Source organism: Mesoplodon mirus (genome assembly GCF_964341445.2).
Source record: "Mesoplodon mirus genome assembly, chromosome: 4".
In the NCBI taxonomy this organism is placed as follows: domain Eukaryota; kingdom Metazoa; phylum Chordata; class Mammalia; order Artiodactyla; family Ziphiidae; genus Mesoplodon; species Mesoplodon mirus.
Window position 1 is genome coordinate 186,592,744 of NC_138979.1, and position 22,580 is coordinate 186,615,323.

The 22,580-nt window shown below is 46.7% G+C and overlaps 1 protein-coding gene across 5 annotated transcripts in view; it reads left to right on the forward strand.

Annotated features, from left to right (window-relative positions):
- TRAF3 (TNF receptor associated factor 3) overlaps positions 1-22,580 on the forward strand; it is a 119,403-nt gene that overhangs the window by 77,597 nt on the left and 19,226 nt on the right. For 4 of the 5 annotated variants that reach the window (XM_082617224.1, XM_082617227.1, XM_082617225.1 and 1 more), the window contains 4 exons: positions 11,869-12,114; positions 13,803-13,854; positions 16,684-16,788; positions 17,408-17,575. In XM_082617224.1, coding sequence (XP_082473350.1) covers positions 11,869-12,114; positions 13,803-13,854; positions 16,684-16,788; positions 17,408-17,575 — 571 coding nt within the window. Of the gene's footprint in view, positions 1-9,555; positions 9,688-11,868; positions 12,115-13,802; positions 13,855-16,683; positions 16,789-17,407; positions 17,576-22,580 lie in introns of all 5 variants that reach the window. The other variant, XM_082617226.1, reaches the window with a different exon arrangement.

Below are 22,580 nucleotides of genomic sequence, written 5' to 3' on the forward strand. Positions count from 1 at the left end.
AACCTACTACTGAAATCCTTTGCAAATGAAATCTGTTCTGCTCCACCCACCCACCCCCAGACCCCCACCAAGTACCTGTACTGGGATTGCAGGCTTTTATCTTCCAGGCCACTACCTCTTGGGGGATGGGACCAGGGTAAGGTAACATGCCACAGATCTCACTTGTTCTTGCCAAGGCTTCGCTTGATTAAGTGTTCCTCTGAATGTTGCAAGCTTTTGGTTACTCTTTAGAGTTCTACAAAAGTTGTTTCTGACAGATTTTGCCAGCTTTTTTCTTGCTTTTATTGAAGGATGGACTTTTGGAATTCCTTACTGAGCCCTTTTCACTGACATCACTCACTAGTCTGTTTTTTTTTAAATTTATTTTTTGGCTGCATTGGGTCTTCACTGCTGCACGTGGGCTTTCTCTAGTTGTGGCGAGTTGGGGCTACTCTTTGTTGCAGTGCACGGGCTTCTCATTGCGGTGGCTTCTCTTGTTGCGGAGCATGGGCTCTAGGCGCACAGGCTTCAGTAGTTGTGGCACGTGGGCTCAGTAGCTGTGGCTCGCGGGCTCTAGAGCGCAGGCTCAGTAGTTGTGGCGCACGGGCTTAGTTGGTCCACGGCATGTGGAATCTTCCCAGACTAGGGCTTGAACCCATGTCCCCTGCATTGGCAGGCGGATTCTTAACCACTGCGCCACCAGGGAAGTCCACTAGTCTGTTCTTAACGTTGTGACCAATTTTGAGTTTGCCTAATGTATGTACACCCCACCTGATTTCTAAAAGGAATTACGATGGCTTACAAAGGTAAACAGTACGAAAGATAGAATATATTATTATTAGCGTTTGTGTGCCTGTTGGTTGGAGGGCGTTCTAGTAAAAACTGTGTCCTCCCTTGTTGAAGTTGAAAACTCTGGTCCTGCAGATAGAAATTTTGTTTCCTTTGCTGATCTTGAGGTTTTCACCCCCCCTGTTACATAGATGGGAGGACATCTGAAGCAGATTCACCGCAGTGGTTCTCCCTCTGCATGACGTTGTATGTGGTCTTAAGGTGATACACCCCATCAGCATCCAACTATAGCAGCGCTCACTATTGTCTGCCTCCAAGCTGATTGTGAAAAATTTGCCTCCAAAGGTGGTTTTCCTAAATCCAGAACTCCCTTTTCCTCAGGACACAGTAGGTGGGTAATTGTCTTATTTTAAGACTGAAAGACATCGTTCCTGTCGCCGTAGTTGTTTTAGGAGGTGGTTAGGTGATTCTTACACTTCAAATCAGAACTGACTTCTTGTAGTGACCTTGATCGCTGGCAGAGTCTGGGATTGTCAGTAACCCTGAGAGTGTTCATTCGTCCACCAGTCCTGGCACCTACCAAGGAGTCAAGCTCCTGCTTTCCTTGGTCCAGCTAAGGCCCACATCAGCTGTCTCACTGATACAGAAGGGCGTGGGCCCAGGCCTGCCCACTGGGCCCTGCTCAGGGTCCATCTCTGTCTTGAATAATCTTTTGTTTAGGAAGAATATTTTCCTTGAGCAATATGAGTCTATTTGACATAGTTGGTGGCACATTTGCTAGTTTTATTTGAGCAGAATATCCCTCTTTTGAAAATAATTCTGTGATAGAATCAGAGCTGTTTTCTATTTTGCTTTCCTGTATACTAGGTCGTCCCTTTTTCATCAGCATCACCCATGAGCTAATCTGAATTTTGGTGGTTTTTTTGGACTGGATGTGCATTTTATTTTATTTTTTTTACATCTTTATTGGAGTATAATTGCTTTACAGTGGTGTGCTAGTTTCTGCTTTGTAACAAAGTGAATCAGTTATACATATACATATGTTCCCATATCTCTTCCCTCTTGCATCTCCCTCCCTCCCACGCTCCCTATCCCACCCCTCTAGGTGGTCACAAAGCACCGAGCTGATCTCCCTGTGCTACGCGGCTGCTTCCCACTAGCTATCCATTTTACTTTTGGTAGTGTATATATGTCCATGCCACTCTCTCACTTCGTCCCAGTTTACCCTTCCCCCTCCCCATATCCTCAACTCCATTCTCTAGTAGGTCTGTGTCTTTATTCCTGTCTTACCCCTAGGTTCTTCATGACATTTTTTTTCTTAAATTCCATATATATGTGTTAGCATACGGTATTTGTCTTTCTCTTTCTGACTTACTTCACTCTGTATGACAGACTCTAGGTCCATCCACCTCATAACAAATAGCTCAATTTCGTTTCTTTTTATGGCTGAGTAATATTCCATTGTATATATGTGCCACATCTTCTTTATCCATTCATCTGATGATGGACACTTAGGTTGTTTCCATCTCCTGGCTATTGTAAATAGAGCTGCAATGAACATTTTGGTACATGACTCTTTGAATTACGTTTTTCTCAGGGTATATGCCCAGTAGTGGAATTGCTGGGTTGTATGGTAGTTCTGTTTGTAGTTTTTTAAGGAACCTCCATACTGTTCTCCATAGTGGCTGTACCAATTCACATTCCCACCAGCAGTGCAAGAGTGTTCCCTTTTCTCCACACCCTCTCCAGCATTTATTGTTTCTAGATTTCTTGATGATGGCCATTCTGACTGGTGTGAGATGATATCTCATTGTAGTTTTGATTTGCATTTCTCTAATGATTAATGATGTTGAGCATTCTTTCATGTGTTTGTTGGCAGTCTGTATATCTTCTTTGGAGAAATGTCTATTTAGGTCTTCTGCCCATTTTTGGATTGGGTTGTTAGTTTTTTTGTTATTGAGCTGCATGAGCTGCTTGTAAATTTTGGAGATTAATCCTTTGTCAGTTGCTTCATTTGCAAATATTTTCTCCCATACTGAGGGTTGTCTTTTGGTCTTGTTTATGGTTTCCTTTGCTGTGCAAAAGCTTTGCAGTTTCATTAGGTCCCATTTGTTTATTTTTGTTTTTATTTCCATTTCTCTGGGAGGTGGGTCAAAAAGGATCTTGATGTGATTTATGTCATAGAGTGTTCTGCCTATGTTTTCCTCTAAGAGTTTCATAGTTTCCGGCTTTACATTTAGGTCTTTAATCCATTTTGAGCTTATTTTTGTGTATGGTCTTAGGGAGTGATCTAATCTCATACTTTTACATGTCCCTGTCCAGTTTTCCCAGCACCACTTATTGAAGAGGCTGTCCTTTCTCCACTGTACATTCCTGCCTCCTTTATCAAAGATAAGGTGACCATATGTGTGTGGGTTTATCTCTGGGCTTTCTGTCCTGTTCCATTGATCTATATTTCTGTTTTTGTGCCAGTACCATACTGTCTTGATTACTGTAGCTTTGTAGTGTAGTCTGAAGTCAGGGAGCCTGATTCCTCCAGCTCCATTTTTCGTTCTCAAGATTGCTTTGGCTATTCGGGGTCTTTTGTGTTTCCATACAAATTGTGATTTTTTTGTTCTAGTTCTGTGAAAAATGCTAGTGGTAGTTTGATAGGGATTGCATTGAATCTGTAGATTGCTTTGGGTAGTAGAGTCATTTTCACAATGTTGATTCTTCCAATCCAAGAACATGGTGTATCTCTCCATGTATTTGTATCATCTTTAATTTCTTTCATCAGTGTCTTATAATTTTCTGCATACAGGTCTTTTGTCTCCTTAGGTAGGTTTATTCCTAGATATTTTATTCTTTTTGTTGCAATGGTAAATGGGAGTGTTTTCTTGATTTCACTTTCAGATTTTTCATCATTAGTGTATAGGAATGCCAGAGATTTCTGTGCATTAATTTTGTATCCTGCTACTTTACCAAATTCATTGATTAGCTCTAGTAGTTTTCTGGTAGCATCTTTAGGATTCTCTATGTATAGTATCATGTCATCTGCAAACAGTGACAGCTTTACTTCTTCTTCTCCGATTTGGATTCCTTTTATTTCCTTTTCTTCTCTGATTGCTGTGGCTAAAACTTCCAAAACTATGTTGAATAAGAGTGGTGAGAGTGGGCAACCTTGTCTTGTTCCTGATCTTAGTGGAAATGGTTTCAGTTTTTCACCATTGAGGACGATGCTGGCTGTGGGTTTGTCATATATGGCCTTTATTATGTTTAGGAAAGTTCCCTCTATGCCTACTTTCTGCAGGGTTTTTATCATAAATTGGTGTTGAATTTTGTCGAAAGCTTTCTCTGCATCGATTGAGATGATCATATGGTTTTTCTTCTTCAATTTGTTAATATGGTGTATCACATTGATTTGCGTATATTGAAGAATCCTTGCATTCTTGGAATAAACCCCACTTGATCATGGTGTATGATCCTTTTAATGTGCTGTTGGATTCTGTTTGCTAGTATTGTGTTCAGGATTTTTGAATCTATGTTCATCAGTGCTATTGGCCTGTAGTTTTCTTTCTTTGTGACATCCTTGTCTGGTTTTTGTATCAGGGTGATGGTGGCCTCGTAGAATGAGTTTGGGAGTGTTCCTCCCTCTGCTATATTTTGGAAGAGTTTGAGAAGGATAGGTGTTAGCTCTTCTCTAAAAGTTTGATAGAATTCGCCTGTGAAGCCATCTGGTCCTGCGCTTTTGTTTGTTGGAAGATTTTTAATCACAGTTTCAATTTCAGTGCTTGTGATTGGTCTGTTCATATTTTCTATTTCTTCCTGATTCAGTCTTGGCAGGTTGTGCTTTTCTAAGAATTTGTCCATTTCTTCCAGGTTGTCCATTTTATTGGCATAGAGTTGCTTGTATGATCCTTTGTATTTCTGCAGTGTCAGTTGTTACTTCTCCTTTTTCATTTCTAATTCTATTGATTTGAGTCTTCTCCCTTTTTTTCTTGATGAGTCTGGCTAATGGTTTATCAATTTTGTTTGTCTTCTCAAAGAACCAGCTTTTAGTTTTATTGATCTTTGCTATCGTTTCCTTCATTTCTTTTTCATTTATTTCTGATCTGATCTTTATGATTTCTTTCCTTCTGCTAACTGGGGTTTTTTTGTTCTTTCTCTAATTGCTTTAGGTGCAAGGTTAGGTTGTTTATTCGAGATATTTCCTGTTTCTTAAGGTAGGATTGTATTGCTATAAACTTCCCTCTTAGAACTGCTTTTGCTGCATCCCATAGGTTTTGGGTCGTCGTGTCTCCATTGTCATTTGTTTCTAGGTATTTTTTTATTTCCTCTTTGATTTCTTCAGTGATCTCTTGGTTATTAAGTAGTGTATTGTTTAGCCTCCATGTGTTTGCATTTTTTACAGATCTTTTTCTGTAATTGATATCTAGTCTCATAGCGTTGTGGTCAGAAAAGATACTTGATACAATTTCAATTTTCTTAAATTTACCAAGGCTTGATTTCTGACCCAAGATATGATCTATCCTGGTGAATGTTCCATGAGCACTTGAGAAAAATGTGTATTCTGTTGTTTTTGGATGGAATGTCCTATGAATATCAATTAAGTCCATCTTGTTTAATGTATCATTAAAGCTTGTGTTTCCTTATTTATTTTCATTTTGGATGATCTGTCCATTGGTGAAAGTGGGGTGTTAAAGTCCCCTACTATGATTGTGTTACTGTTGATTTCCCCTTTTATGGCTGTTAGTATTTGCCTTATGTATTGAGGTGCTCCTATGTTGGGTGCATAAATATTTACAATTGTTATATCTTCTTCTTGGATTGATCCCTTGATCATTATGTAGTGTCCTTCTTTGTCTCTTCTAATAGTTAATCTGAATATTTTTTAAAGGCCAAGATACAGATAAAGATTATCCTTTAAAAGGATACATTTGACTACATTAAAATTAAGAACTTCTCTTCATTAAAATACATAAAGTTAAGACACAACTTAGGGGAAAAACATATATGTATAACTAACAAAAGATTAGCAGTCAGAACATATGAATAACGCCTACAAATCAATATTTTAAAAGACCAATAACACAATTAAACAGTGCAAAGGAGATGCAATCAGGCATTTCAACAGAAGGAAAATCACAAGTGGCCCATGAGTGTGCAAAAAGATGCTAAACCTATTTAATTAATCAGAGTAAGGAAGAAAAGGGACCATCGTACCTGCTAGGTTAACAGAAATTAATGTCTGATGATACCCAGTGTTGGTGAGGGAGGGTGTGGGTTAAGAGAAGCTTGTAAATTGGCCGCGCCTGCACCCTGCTAACCAGCCATTCCTCTGCACTCTAGACGTAGAGTTCGGGGCAGGGACTGGCAGATTCTTTCTGTAAAGGGCAAGATGGTAAATGTTCTAGGCTTTGTGGGCAGCGCACAGTCTTGCCACACAGCTGCCTTTGTTTCATTTGTTTGTTCGACTCTTTAATAATCTAAAAAGTATTTTAAGCTCAAGGGCCTAACAAAAATAGGCTACTGACTATCTTTGACCCATAGGTTATAGTTTGCTGAACCCCAGTCCTCTGGTCTAGAGTATGTACCCTAGAGAAACTTATATGAGATGAGAGCCTCAGAACAGACTGTCCATAATAGCAAAAACTGAAAGCAGTGTGGTAAGAAGATAGATAAGTACATCATGGAATATTATACTGCAGTGAAGATGAATGAAGTGTGTCTACTATACACAGCAAACATGGGTAGATGTAATACTGATGGCAGAGGACTACATATGGTAGATCATGTTTATGAGGTTAAAAACGGGCAAAAGTATATCGTTTAAGAAGAAAAATGTATGATCGTAAGAAAATTATAAGTACGAAGTTCAGGCTGATATTTACTTTTGGAGAGAGGCAGGAAGATAGCTGAGGAGGGAGCACACAGGTAGACGGTGACTGTTAAATGGGCAGTGGGTTCTGGGGTTTTCTTGTTGTATTCTTACCTTGCATGTATATTGCACAGAATCTTTTTTATGTGTCAAATATCACATAGTACATTTTTTGAAAGGCAGGGAAGGATATCGCCAGGGAGGTCTTAGGACCCCCCCAATCTTTCCATTATTTACATCTTTAATGCCTTCAACAACGTTTTATGATTTCCAGAGTACACATCGTGCCCTTCTTTGGTCACATTTATTCCTAGATATTTTATTCTTTTTGGTGCTCTTTTAAATGGATTGTGTTCTTAATTGTATTTTTGGATTGTTCATTGCTAGTGTGTAGCAGTATAGCTGGGTTTTATATATTGATCCTGTATTCTGCAACCTTGCTGAACAAGTTTATTAGTTCGGCTTGTTTTTAGTTGATTCCTTAGTATGTTCTATACACAAGATTATGTCATCTGAGAATAGAAATAGTTTTACTTCTTCCTTTCCAATCTGGATGCCATTTATTTCTTTTTTTCTTGCCTAATTGCTGAGAAGGGGCTTTTCAAAGAGGCTTTGAGCTGTCTAAGATGAGGAAACAGCACGATCCTGTCAGACTTCCTGACCCCAGCTGGAGGAGAGTGTATCTTCTCTGTATAGTGCTGCAGAGTTTGTAGAGGGATCCTCGGTATAATGTATCAGTGACGCCTGGTAATGCCATGAGAATTAGGGGTAGTAATTCTTTTTCACTTTTTCACGGGAACAGAAAAAGTGAGGCCCAGAGGACAAAAGCTGTGCCCAAGGGTCTGCCTCAGGGAAGAGGCACCAGGCCGTCCTTCCCACCCAGACCCCTCGGGGCCTTCCGGCTCCTTCCCCAGAGCCCCCAGTTCCCGGTTCCCCTCCACAACCAGCTAACGGTGCTGTGTCTGCCTGCCCTCCTTCTTTCATCCTCTGCTAGAATTGGAATCATACCACAAATCCCGCTCAGGAAACCCCCCATCTCCCCCAAACAGAGGTGCCAGCCTCCTGTTTTGAAGGTCCGCAGCCCTCTGTAACCTCTCAGATGGCGTTTCTTGGCGTCTGCCGCCGCTCGTACCTTGTAACCCTGCAGTGCTCACCTGCCTCACGACTCCCGCAGAGGCCCCTAAGGGTGGGACAGTCTCCTTCATCCCCGTACCCTGACATGCGAGGCACAGAGCTGTGTACGTTGTAGGTGCCCAGCTATCTGTTGAAATAAAATGTGGTTGGTTTGGCAAACCTCTGCAGAGTCGCTCACCTGAAGAAAGGCTCTCCCACTCGTGGAGGAGGCCGGCGGGTGTGCCCTCCAGCGTTGCGTGGCAGTGCCTGCCGACAGCCCTGCAGAAGAACCTGAGGTGTGCTCACCAACAAGGCCAGCAGTGCCCTCCAGAAAACCCGGCTGTGGCCGAAACAAAGTCGGGAGCATTAGTGTTGGAGTGAAATGAGCTACTGTCCTCTAAAATAATGTTTATTAGTTTACTAACCATTGGAGGAAGTATACAATGGACAACCTTTTTAGAAAGACGTTTGGTAGTGATTATATATATATACATTTTTTAAAAAATTTATTTTTGGCTGCATTGGGTCTTTGTTGCTGTGTGCGGGCTTTCTTTAGTTGCGGCGAATGGGCTTCTCATTGCAGTGGCTTCTGTTGTTGCGGAGCACGGACTCTAGGCACGCGGGCTTCAGTAGTTGCAGCATGCAGGCTCAGTAGTTGTGGTTCGCGGGCTCTAGAGCGCAGGCTCAGTAGTTGTGGCGCACGGACTTTGTTGCTCTGTGGCATGTGGGATCTTCCTGGACCAGGACTCAAACCCGTGGCCCCTGCATTGGCAGGCGGATTCTTAACCACTGTGCCACCAGGGAAATCCCGAGCAGTGATTATGTGTTTTAAAATGCACATCATCTTTGGCCCAGCAGTTGTGTTGCTGTGTGCTTGCCTAAATGTACAAAGGTGCATTCGGGAGTGCTCACTGCAGTTTGTTTATAACATAAGCCTAAACCAGCCTAGCTCGCCATGAGTAGAACTGGTAAACCATGCAGTGGAGTGCCGTGCAGCCCTTCACAATAACGAAGTGCATCTTTACATGCTGATGTGGAAAAGTGCCCAGGATACATTGTAGGTGACGAAAGAAAAGCTGTCGGTTAGTTTGCGTGTACAGCACAGCTCGTGTAGAGACACGTTTTCCTCTCTGTGCATTTGCTGTTCTTGGACATCTGCACAGTCGCACTGAGCACCCAGGGGAGCGTCTGCCTCTGGGTAGTTGCAGTCCCGGAATCTGGTGCTTACTCTTTACACGTCACCCCCGTGGCTAGTGGTTGTTGTTTTCTCTGTGAGCAGGTACTGTTGTTACAAAGAAATCTTGCTGTCCCCTCACATGGCAGGCACTTCCCGCAGCATCAGGCATGTCCACTTTGGTTTCAGTCTTACATTTTACAGTGTATGACACTGTGTATAAATGTCACGAGTTAACCAAACCCAAATGGAACCAACCATCTTAAACAGTTACTTTGTAATATTCTTGGTTAGATTTTAAATTGAAACATGATTCACATACCATAAAATCCACCCCTTTAAAGTGTCCAGTCCAGTGGTTTCTAGTATGTTCTCAGAATGTGCCGTCATCCCCGGTATCCAATTCCGGAACACTTTGATCACCCCGAGAAGCCCTGTTCCCATTAGTAGATGCACCGACTCCCCCCAGCCCCCGGCAACCGTGCATCTACTTTGTGCCTCTGTGCATTTGCCTGTTCTGGACATTTCACATTTAGATAGTTTTCTCTTTCCTTACTTGTGAATATCAGGTAAAGGAGGTCTGGTATTTTTCTTGTTCGTGCTGTCTAAGCACTGTAGGGCCTCTTTCCCTCCTTCCCCAAAGGCTCGTTCTCCAGCCAGCAGCTTAGCTCAGGAGTGGGCCGTGCGTGGGCCAGGATGCGGGACACTGAGCAGGACTGTGAGAGGCCCCTGGGGCCCGCTGCAGAGCTACCCACGTCAGCACCTCACATTCCAGGTGAGTCCTGGCACACCTGCTGGCCGCAGGCTGTGCTCTGCCTTTCAGGACAGGCTGCTGTGACGTTCTCCTTATGTTCTTGGGATACTTGCATCCGTTTGCTTATCTTAAGCAGCCTGTAAAACCAAGGATCTAAAACTATATTCTTCATTTGTCTATACAGGGTATGACATGTTATATAGGTAAAGGAACATTTATTATTTGTCATTAACTTGATCTTAAGGTAATTGTCTCTCATATTTGAAATAGGAATTCACCTCCAAAGAATCAAACATTTCTCACTAAAAACTTTATTGAACACACGGCTTCTTTACGCACTATAGGATAAAATACTAAACCAAAGTTGCAAGTAGCTTATAATCTAAGCAAGGGTTTTCAATGTATGAAGCTATGAGATCAGATGTGAAATCTGAAGAGTTTTCTTTTCCTGTTTTTTTTTTTTTTTCTTTTTTCTGGTTTCACAGAAACACTGTTTGGTATGAGTGGCTCAGACCTCACCTTTCCCTCTATTTGTTAACTCAACAAATGTGTATTTTTGAGTTGAGATAAGAAGAGAACCTTCTACCCATCAGACACTAGCGATTCTAGGTGCCTGGTGTGTGTCAGTCAACAGAACAGATCCCAACCCGTGTTGCTGGGGAGCTTGCGTCTTGCCACAGGGAGATAGGCAGTAAATAAACCATAAACGAGCAGTCTTAGGAGGACGGACCAAGGGGTGGGGTGTGTGGGCTGACCAGGGTGGGCCTCCCTGAGGAGGTGGGAGGGGCATTCCCGGCCGGGAGCAGTGGGGCCGGGGTCAGCCTCTGCAGAGGGGCAGGGGGGCGGCCAGTGGCAGCAGGTCGGCTCCTGGCTGACCCTTTTCCCTGACGGGCACCTTCCTACTTAGCATCTTGATGAACAGGATTCTAATCAACAAGTTGGTGAGCAAAGGGTTGCTGGCCTTTTGGGGTCATTTTGAAATCTTCTTTGTTTTGGTTTCACAAATAGATTTCATAGGAGGCTCCCACGCTTTGCACGATAATGTGCTATTTTGTTAAAAGTAACCCAAGTGTGGCTGAAACACCAGGTCATTTACCTGTCACATGTACCGCTGCCTGTGTGGTTCTTACACATCCCAGCTACAAAACGTTCGTTCCCTCAGCCCCATGGAGAGGCAGGAAGAGGTGGCGTGAGGAATGAGGCTGGGAGAGCTGGGCTCTGCCCGCAGCCGCCCGGGCACCCTGGGGTCTAGGGTGGGGTGCGCCCTGGTTCCCGCAGAACCCAAGTCCGCGGCCCGGCCCAGCCCGGCTGGTGAGGAGCCTCAGGCTGAGGAGGGCTGGGTGGGGATGCGGGCGGATGCCCACAGCCTCGTGAGGAGAAAGAATTTGGCCCTTATTTTTGTCAGCAGCAGAAATAGATGGACTGAACAGGAGCACAGCGCAGTCTTGAGAGACGCTGTGAAAGAGCCTTCTCTGCAGGGCCACCAGATGCACTGCTGCCGAGGCTGCTGGGCCTGGGGTCTTTGTGGCTGGTCTCCAGGCACCTCCTACTTTGCCTGGCGATGGGGACTCGCAGGTGGGGACCAGCCACCTGTGCGCTCCCGGAAGGGAGAGGGCGCGGAGACCCAGCCCGGCGTCCCCTCCACCGGCCCGCCCCGGGCACAGGGTCCCCGCAAACCCAGGACGCACCTCCCAAGGCTGCAGGGCACAGGCTCGGTGCAGGGGGCTGGGCAGGTGCCGCCCCGTGGGCGGGCAGAGTGCAAAGGACCCCGAGGGAGGTGCCATCGCTGGTGAGAGGAGCGGGTCCAGCCTTGGCCTCCACGGTGACGCTACCCTGGGCCGGGTCGTATCACCTGGCAGCGCAGCGAGGCTCACAAGGAAATGAAATCGGCTGAGAGCAGCTGCGGCTCCAGCCACGCCATCAGAATGATGCGTAGAATTTAAAGTTACGGCAGAGTATCGTCTGTATTTTAAGGTAAAGAGCCTTGAGAATGCAGTTTGTGCCTTGTAGCAGATCCTTGGGTGGGAGGTGTGTCTGAGGGTGGCGTCCTGCTCCGTCAGGTGCTGGGGGCTGGAAGGGCCCCCGTGTGTCCTCGAGGCTGAAGGAGAGCACACGCGCTGGCTCTCCCGGGCCTCCCGTCAGCGCCCTGTGCTTCCCAGCGTGTGTCTCTGATGGACCCCCCCCGCCCCCCGCCCCCCGCAGGATGGAGCCGAGTAAACAGCTGGACGCAGCCGGCACGCTGCCAGCCAACCCCCCGCTGAAGCTGCACCCCGAGCGCGGCGCCGGGCCTGCCGTCCTGGCCCCCGAGCAGGGGGGCTACAAGGAGCGCTTCGCGAAGGCCGTGGAGGACAAGTACAAGTGCGAGAAATGCCGCCTGGTGCTGTGCAACCCCAAGCAGACCGAGTGCGGGCACCGCTTCTGCGAGACCTGCATGGGCGCCCTGCTCAGGTGGGTGCCCGGCGCAGGGGACCGCGGCCCACACCGCAGGCTCAGGGAGCCCCTCCCCCGCGTCTCCAGCGAGGTCCCGGCCCCGGGGCCCGGGTCTCCATCTGCGAGGCCAAGTGTTGCTGGAGGCTCACGGTATGGGGAGGAGACATCCCATCTGCAGATGACGGTGGGGCCCTTTGGGGCGAGCGCCGGGGGGCTGGGAGTGGGGGACAGGGCCGCGAGAGGGATGGGCCAGGCCGAAGCTGAGTGGTATCCAGTGGGTGTCAGGGAACCCGCAGCAGCCCTCACGGGCCTGTCCCCTGGGCACTGATGCCATGTAGAATCACGGGCGTCAGAGAGGCTGGAGTTGTACAGCAGAGCTAACGTTGGCTGAGAGAGCATCTTTGTTCATCCCACAGGTACTTCCGGGGCGGGGTGCCGGGCACCGTGCTCAGCCTGGGTCCCCAGCAGCGGACAAGGGCCGGCAAGGCTGCCCGCTGCTCCTCTAGACCCACCACTGAGCGCAGCCTCCCGCCCGGCACCCTCCTTTGGGTACTTCCCGCTGTGCTCTTGTCCACTCATCCCCAACGGTGAACTCAGCTTCGCCAACTTGTGGGTAAAATAACTCTTGGTTGGAGCTTAGTGATGGCAGAGCAGGCTCAGAGCACCTGATTTCCCTGCACGCTGGCCCCGCGGAAGGGGCCGGGGGCTGTTGCTCTGCTGGTTTCGGCCCTTCTTTGCTTCTTGAGCTCCTCCTGCTCTGTGTTCTGCAGGTGTCAGGGAATCCCGCCCAGAGGCCACTCGGCCCCGGGGTCTAAGGATGTGAAAAGATCCCCGTGATTAAAACAGTTAGGCACAAGCTCCATATTAATGCAGGCTGAATGAGTGAGCTTTTATCTTAAACCGGGTTAGTTTCCTCCCGGGCCAACCCTCGGCCCTCCTGCCCCTCCGCAGGGCCCCAGTGTGCTCGCGCCCACCCGCCGCCTGCTTCTGAAGCCTGCTGCTGCTCCCTGGCCTGGACTCCTGGCGCCTCTCGGCTGTCTAGGGCAGGGGCCCTGGAAGTAGGGAGCGCTCAAAATTAGCTTTTATTTTTAATCTCTAGGAGGTGGTTTCCAGGCCCAGGATGGGGTGAGAATCAAGTCCAAAACAGGGCAGCGTGGGAGCAGTGGCTGGTGTCCTGAGTTTGGGGACAAGAATAATGTAGGAGACCAGTGGTTTCTTTAGATAGGGTCAGCTTTAAATTCCCACACTGTTCAAGTCCACGGAATTGCATCATCCTTTCAATACACTGTGAAGGAAATAGCCTGTGGATAAAGTACTGACTGTGCTCATAGAGCAGAACCGTTCAGAGGCTTTCCTGACAGCTGTGGACACTCACGCTGAAGAGCCCCTTCACAGAGAGCTGCTTTTGGTTTCTGAAATAAAATTTCACCTTTAATTGAAAGGGACTTTCCAAGAGGGACTGATCTAAGCCGTTCTGCTTAAAAACTTCCTTATGAAAAATTACTATTAAAAAAAAGAATTTTAACCCTTTTCTCCTATTTAAACCGTATTTAAACCAAATTCACTGGGGCATCCTGAAGCTCTGGTGGTTGCTCTGAGCTTCGCACGGCAGACGTGACCCTAAAGTGAACGGTTCACCGTATCCAGTGGGTTCAGATGAGAAGGTGGCTTTCACTCTAACACATTTACTGTGTGTTTCCCCTCAGCTCCTCCAGCCCGAAATGCACTGCCTGTCGAGAAGGCATCAGCAAAGACAAGGTATTCTTGGTTTTTAATAAATTATTTTGTCACTGTTTTGCGCTGGGTAGTGCCTCCCACGTAGTTTGCATCCAGTGCCCTGGTTCCGAGCTTCTCTGAGTTGACAGCTGATGGAGCAGGGTCGAGACAGGGGACTGTGTCACGTAAGCACTGGGACAGACGGGGCAGATCCGCTGGGCAGGTCCCCAGCCGCGTGACCCCCGAGCCTGTCTCCTTTACCTGGGTCAGTAACGGGTTCACCTCCCAAGACCCCCAGGTGGGTGAGGAGGAAGTCAAGTGCAGAGACGTGCACTGTCGTCTCGGGTCTTTATCCTGCGCTCTACCTTCAAGCAGTGCTAGTCTGAGGGGTTCCATTGGATTTGCTCTCTCCCTGCCCCCAGGCAGCATCTCGAAGTCATTAAGACACGTGTGAGATTTCATCTCTTCCCTCCCCCACGTGGTTGAGAATGCCAGCAAAAGCTCAGGAGTGTCCTGCAGATCAGCGCACAGGGACCCTGGGCGCCCACCAGCTTCCCCCCTGGGCCCTTCTCACCCATCCCTGTGGTCATCCATGCCCTGCCGGGCCCTGCCAGGCACACTTCTAGTTTGAAACGACTCATTCTTGAAGTACTTAAAATATCAATAAAAATATGTGGTTCTGATATTTTGATTAATGAACCTAACAATTTTTTAAATGTAGGTCATTAAATTGTACAGTAAAATTCTCACGCTGGGGTTTTCCCATGGCTTTGTTGTTAAGCAGCACAGGTGAGTGTGGTGATTCGAGGGTTGCTGGTGACGGGTGCCTGTGGGCTGCCAGGACGGGGCATCCGATGTCACCTGCTCTGGGCGGTTCAGAGACAGAATTGGCCGAACGTCCGTGTACCTGTTCTTCCTTAGCGTTTACCTGCCACTAAAGACTTCACTTAGTATGGAAGGGATTGTTTTTAAGAAAAACAAATCACTCAGTTCTACCTCTTGTCTTAACATGGCAACCTGTTAACTTGTTAACATGTATCTAACCAATGTGACCAGGAGAAAAGGTTGAAACAATGGGCTAAGATGAATTTTTTAGTGTCTCATTTCTTTATTCGGAGTTATTATCCTTATTTTTCAATGGCATTTATAGCTGAAGAAGATTTACTAGATTTGTTGAAGAATCATAAATGAGACTGACTGAAGCCATGGATCCTCGTGGGAAAATGTAGGGCTGGTTGGGCCCCGGGAGACTGAGATCAGCCCCTCGGTGGGTCACTGAGGATGGTGGCCACCCCAGGACCTCCACTTCCCCATCTGTAAGATGGGACAGTTGTAGTAATGATACTAGATCTTTTTCAGCTCTAAAATTCTGTACTTTTATTATTCTGATATTTTCATTCTGTGTTTTTTTCTCCCTAAAGGTAAATGATTTAAGAAACTTAGGGAATTCCCTGGCAGTCCATTGGTTAAGACTTGGTACTTTCACTGCCGTGGACCCAGGTTTGATCCCTGGTGGGGGAACTAAGATCCCACAAGCCGTGAGGCATAGCCAAAGGAGAAAAAAAAAAAGAAAAGGAACTTAATGGCACAGAAAGGAAGCTTATTTATTACTGCTTAAAAATACCTGTTCTGTTTACTTTAGTATCTAAAATTATGACCTTTTTAAAAAAGTCATGTTTACAAAGGATTAGATTTGACTCCAAATTAGTTTATTTTTAACTCTTAACAGCTGTTGATTCTATTTCTTTTCTTGTGGAGTCTAGAAAGGCATATTGAGCTCCCTGTTCCCCCTGTTACTGTGTCAGCGTGTGGGCGTTTCTTAGAAATGCCTGAGGACGAGGACGGTGTAGCTTGTGTTGTTGTGAGAGTATTTGTTTTCCAAGGAAAAATGAAATTAAAGGGAGGTTTTCATTTTCAAAGGGAAACATTTTCATTATTGGATTAACCCCAGTCCATGCAACATATATTATTAAAAGTTTCTTGGGCTTCCCTGGTGGCGCAGTGGTTGAGAGTCTGCCTGCCAATGCAGGGGACACGGGTTCGAGCCCTGGTCTGGGAGGATCCCACATGCCCCGGAGCAACTGGGCCCGTGAGCCACAATTACTGAGCCTGCGCGTCTGGAGCCTGTGCTCCGCAACAAGAGAGGCTGCGATAGTGAGAGGCCCGTGCACTACGATGAAGAGTGGCCCCCGCTTGCCACAACTAGAGAAAGCCCTCGCACAGAAACGAAGACCCAACACAGCCATAAATGATAAATAAATAAATAAATAAAAAGTTTTAAAAAAAAGTTTCTTACATAGCAGGCTAATGCTTTCTTCTTGGTGAAAAATGAGTTATTAGTGACATAACCGTAGGAGCAAGAACCGAAATAAATGTTTTACAAACCATCTGCAAAATACTATCTTTTACAGTAGTTTCTCTCTTTCTCTGGCAAGGATCTACAAAGGCATCAAGTTGTAGCGGGCTCTGCCCTGGTCCCTTGATGGGAGGTCCCACCTGCGGCAGTGCTGGTGCCTGGAAATCTCCAGGATCCAATGTGAACTTGGTCCCGGTGTCTCCTTGTCTTGAGCGTGTCAGAGTTAATCCAAAATGTGTGCTGCTCCAGAGTGATCTTCAGTTGTTCAGTATAACTTGCTTACTTTTGGTTTATCTAATAAAAGATGGTAGTTAATGTTTTATTATTTAAATTGTGTCTCTTAGTGGGGGTGGCTCCTTCATTCTACTTAGATTAAAATAGTTCTTAATGCTTTCTGAGGCCCACTTAAGGGATGTTCTCATGGTTTTTTTACAGTGGTTTTGCCTTGTCTAAAGTAGCAGCATGTGGAGATTAAGAAATATTAATCCTCTAAAATAGCTAACTTTCAATTTCAGGTGTTTAAGGATAATTGCTGCAAGAGAGAGATTCTGGCCCTTCAGATATACTGTAGAAACGAAGGCAGAGGCTGTGTAGAGCAGTTAGCACTGGGGCACCTGCTGGTAAGTGGGGATGTGACGTGTCGGCTTTACATCCAGAAGTACGAGTCCCTGGTCAGTACGATGTGGCCCCTCAAGATCACGTTTGCATTAATCTTTCAGACACGACCAACTGTGAAAGCAGTCAGAGCCATATGGGTATGAAATGTTATTTTTAATGACATCATAGGCAGAACTGTCAGTTGGTTTTTGAACACCCCACCCTATTTAGAGTAGAAAAATCTGAATTGAATTTTGACTGTAGAAGGCCCATTAAAACCTTCTCCTTTTTTATAACCATGAAATTCCACGTCACTTCTTATGTTTTTTTTGATTAGTATCATATTTTATCCTGGAAAGATATTTGAATTGGAATAAAACAAAATCCTTAGCAGATAACCATTTATTTATCCAGGAAGAAGAGTTAATTGACTTAATTCTTCAAAAGCAATGTAGTTTGAGTAATCATTAAATGGAACATGAAATTCAGTGTCTCTTGATACATTTGTCACTTTTCTCTGTGAAAAGCTGATCTAGCAGCAGATAGAAACATTTTTGTGGGATTTAATTGCATAGAGGCTAGAATTTGATATTTCAGATTGGAGTTTTGCCGATTAAGAACTTTGAATTTTTTGTCTTACAGGTGCATTTGAAGAATGATTGCCAGTTTGAGGAACTTTTGTGTGTCCGTGCCGACTGCAAAGAGAAAGTACTGAGGAAGGACCTGCGTGACCACGTGGACAAGGCTTGTAAATACCGTGAGGCTACGTGCAGCCACTGCAAAAGCCAGGTCCCGATGATCACGTTGCAGGTGCGGCGTTTTCTTGTTTCACCACCTTCTACTCCATCCAGATGTCGCTAGTCCGCAGAATAGCTTGTTAAATGACTATTCTAACAGAAGTAAAGAGAAAAGATAGGAGTAAATAGCAATTTTCATCTGATTTTATTTCAGAGTTAAGCTTCATTTGTTTTGCCCGTTTTGATTTACGCAATTAATTTTCCGTTGCCTAGATTGACTGCCATTTGGGGTGCCAAAAAAATGAAGACCGATTATTCAAAAAAGGTAGAATTTTTCATTTGTGCCAGGGAATAGCCTCTAAAATCTTGTTGGATTGCTTAATCATTTTACGGCTCCGTGACATGACCATCACTTCAGCAGGGTAATTTATCCCGCAGTATTGAAGTGCAGCGGTCTCTCCTGGAGAGAGATGAGAATGTACAATGTTTTCATGCCTCCATTATTTTGTCACGGTTTTATATTGTGCGCATGTTAGAATCAGATCACTTATATGTAAATCAAAGAGAAACGGGTGTGGGGATGGAGGACAGACTTTAAAAAGAGTCAGTGGTGTGGAGACCCTCAAATATTTGTCTGTTTGTTGAATACGTATTTACTGCATACCTGCTGTGTGCTGGGCACTGTTCTAGGAGCTGCAGGTTCAGTGGTGACCCTCATCTTCCAGTGGGAAGAGATCATAGGTACTGTGAAGACAAACTGGCAGCAGGGGAGGAGGGGTGACCAGGGCGGGCCCTTCCGAGGCAGTCAGGACGGCGCAGGAAGAGCGCTGGGGCAGAGGGAGCAGCCGCGGGGGCTCCGGCTCCGAGATGGAACAGACTCAGCAGGTAGATTTCCCCTTGCACAGAGCAGAGGCGAGGTGCGAAGTTGATGGGGGGCGGCCTTGAGCAAGGGACAGATGTGGTCATAGTTAACGCAGAGCCAGTGGGATGAGCCGATGGCTTGAGTACGGAGTATGAGCTTGGAGAACGCCCAGCGTTTGTAACTAGAGCAGCTGGACCAACCGGAGTGTCCTACCGAAGTGGGGCTCAGGGGAAGAGAGGAGGCTTTCGGGGGGATAGGGAGTGGTCTGGGCCGTAGGTATGTGTAAATAGGTGGTACTTGCAGCCCTGGGACTGGAGCGAGTAGAGAGAAGGACCAGAGTCGGAGGACAGAGGCCTGGGGCACATGATGCTTACAGCTTACTAAGAGGGGGAGGTCGCCCAGCAAAGGCGTGGCCGGCGTGGAAGGGTCAGGAGAGTGACGTCTCAGAGGCAGGCGGAGCTGCAGGGTGTGTGGCGCAGGTGCTGCTGAGAGGCTGGGCTTGGAGGGGCTGGGAATTGGCTGCTGGCCGAGGCAGGATGGCGACTGGTGGGTCACCAGATGGGAGGGGACCGTGGAAGAGCAGCCAGGCGTGAGGGCCACAGTCGAATTCCTGGCAGATATTCGGGAGTACCTACTGACCAAAATTTAGGAGCAGTTTTCTTTGTTATTCTGTATGAAATGAGACGTATTCTACAATCTCCATTTTACCTTACCTTGTATAACTTTCCTGTGCCTGGGACTCGGAATCCATCGTGAAATCTGTTTCCTGTATGATTCTCTTGTCGATTCCAGTTATTAATAACCTTTAACAACTGTGCCCTCCCCTTTGAAAAATAGCAGAAGTATTTCTAATTTCTTCAGTAACTAAATGCAAGTGAATGAGACAGTGTACCCAACGGGCAATACTCCCGACCTTACACATGTTACTATGTTGCTATCAAAGTTACACTTTGCTTCTTGCCCCAAATCAATTGCCTTTATTTGCAGGATAGAATCCAGGAATTAATTTTCATCCGAGAAAGAACTGTAAGCATGTCAGTTAAACAGCCTATGAATAACCAGCTCTGGGCTCCAGCCGAGGCTTAAAGAGGTTGGTTTTGGAATAACAGCGTCACACACGGAGTCATGAGACATCTGTTGACCTGCTCTTGGCCAGACCCTGAGCTAGTTACTCAGGACACACAGGAGAGCAGAGTGCAGCCTCTCCCCTTCGGTTCACGGTCTGGTAGGGGAGACAGTCAGATATACAATTATGTACATGGTGGTATGGGAAGAGACAGTTAACGTGGCCCGATAGGGTCCAGGAGGGCTTTGGAGAGGAGGTGGCATTTGCTCTGATCTGGCTCTTCAATCTGTTGACTGCAAACAGAAGAGAGAGACGCAGCAGGTGCAGAAGCACAAAGTGGTAATTGCCAGTTTGGGACCTGAGTTGTGCAAATAAATATTCATTAAATCTTACTCTGCTTTGGTGATGAAAACTTTTTAAACTGTTTTATCAGTGTTGACGCTGCAGCATGTCTTGGGGCAGATGTTACTTTCTGTCCACCTGTGATAACTGTGAGAGGCGCCCTGCGTGGGCTCGCTGCTTGTGCGCCAGCCGCCGGCTCCTGGGGCCCTCGGCGCTAGCAGGCAGCCACACCCACCCGCCCGTGCTCACACACCTGGAAGCGGCCAGAACCCCCCCGGGCCCCCGCCCTGCCAGCAGTGGTGGGATCTGGCTCCCGAGTCTTGTTCTTTCAACCCTCACAGTCTCATCCTCTCAGGCCTTAGGATTATTTTTTAAAAGGGCCGTTGCTTAACTTAGGCCTGAAGCCCCAGGTCATCCTGACTTTCCTCCATGTCCTGCGTTTTGTGGTGTGACAGATATATCAAGTGTTGATAAAATATAGGTTGATAAAGCGCCGAGACTCCGGGGACTTCGCCTTCCAGTGCAGGAGGTGTGGTTCAGTCCCTGGTCGGGGAGCTAGGATCCCGCAGGCCTCGCGGCCAAGGGGTCAGAGCAGAAGACAGAGGCAATGCTGTGGCAGAATTCAACACAGAGGGCTTCCCTGGTGGTGCAGTGGTTAAGAATCCGCCTGCTAATGCACGGGACACGGGCTCAAGCCCTGGTCCTGGAAGATCCCACATGCCGCGGAGCAACTAAGCCCATGCGCCACAACTACTGAGCCTGAGCTCTAGAGCCCGAGAGCCACAACTACTGAAGCCCGTGCACCTAGAGCCCATGCTCCGCAACAAGAGAAGCCACCACAATGAGAAGCCCTTGCACCACAATGAAGCATAGCCCCTGCTCACTGCAACTAGAGAAAGCCCACATGCAGCAATGAAGACCCAATGCAGCCAAAAATAAATAAATAAAATAAATAAATTTTTAAAAAAAATTCAACACAGACTTTAAAAATGGTCCCCATCAAAAAAATCAAAAAATGCACTGACGCTCTGGACCATTGCAGTTCATGTGAGCATTTCTTTTCTGTCTTTAAACCATGGTATCGGCAGCTATTTTCAAGTTTTTTTTTTTAATCTATTGGCAGATTTTAAAGTGTCAGAAAACAATCTCTTCTTTTCCGTTTAGCCCAGAATTTATCGAATATCATTCTCTTTAAACAATCTGTTAATTTGTGAGAAGTCAGGAATTGTAAAGATCTTGTTTTGTGGGAACGTGTATACATTTGGCCCTTGGAGGACACAGGGGCTGGGCGCAGACTCTCCAAGCAGTCTCGAACACGAGTATAACTTTGCAGTCAGCCCTCCTAGCCGAGGTCCCGCATCCACAGCGTCAGCCGACCGTGGGTCGGGTAGTGCCGCGGTGCACACTTAGTGAAAGAAATCCACGTGTAACTCGTCTCACGCAGTTCATGCCCAGGTTCAAGGGTCAACTGTGTACTGTAACGCACGGGTACAGCCACTTTGGAAAACACGTGGCAGTATTTTATTAGGTTGAAAACTCATGTTCTCAACTAGCAGTCCCTCTCCTAGATGTGTAAGAGAAGCTGTCGCACGTGTACTGCAGAGAGTGTGTCAAGCATCTCCAGAGGGGCCGAGATCTGGGGGCGACCCGAACGTCCGTCTGTTGGAGAACGGACACATCACTTGTAGCGGACCCCGCGGACAGTGTGCACAGCAGGGAAGGTTGTATGACAGCAGTGACAGTGGAATCCACGAGTCCACTTATGCGACTTGTGGATTCGCCCGCCCGAGAAGCGTGATGTTGAGCCAGGTCGCAGAAGAGTCGAAAGGCATAATTCCATGTTAACAAAATTCAAAAGCAGGCAAGACGAAACAGTATTTTACCTGTTAACACATACACGTGTAATGAAACCTTTTTTTAAGCAAAGGAAGTAAAAGCGCAGATTCAGCCTTGTGGTTTTAGTCGGAGAAGGCAGGGGCGAGGCAGAAGAGGAGCATGCAGGTGATGGGCGTTGGTTACGTCCTTGTCCCTGGTGGGTGTTCACTATGCAGTTATGCTTTATGGCCCACACACGCGTGACATCCGTTCTGCGTGTGTATCAAAGTCACATTTGCTTTGGCAGGCAGGACAAATTTCATTGATATGCGAAGAGTTCTTACATATCGACGGATTAACAGGTTTTTTTTTTTTTTGGAAAACGGGTGTATTATCTTCCTTTGGCTGTCATAACAAAGTACCACAAAGTTGGTGGCCTAAAACAACAGAAATTTGTTCCCTCACAGTCCTAGAGGCAGAAGTCTGGATCCAGGGTTTCCTCAGGGCCATGCCCCTCTGGAGGCTCTAGAGAAGACCCCTCCCTCGCCTCCCCACCTCCTGGGGGTTGTGGTCCTTGGGCTCCCAGACTTGCGGCTGCACCGTTCCGACCTCCACCTGCACATCCCCATGGCAGTCTTCCTGCTGTACGTCTTCTCCTCTTACATGGACAGTGTCACTAGGTTCAGGGCCCAGCCTAATACACGGTGGCCTCTTAACTCATTACATCTGCAGAGACCCTCTTTCCTAAATGGGGTCACATTCTGAGGTTCCGGGGGGACATGAACTTCACTGTTCAACCCACTGCAGTGGACAAAAGCTATGAAAGGCAATTCACGGGAAATATAAATGGTTAACATAAAAAACATACTAATAACTACACATCATTAAAGAATTGCAAATCATACTCAGTTTTTCACCTGTCACTGTCAGAGGTGGGAAAGTTTGATAGAATTCAGTTGGGGCCATGCGTTCCCGCTGCAGGGAGGGTGGGCT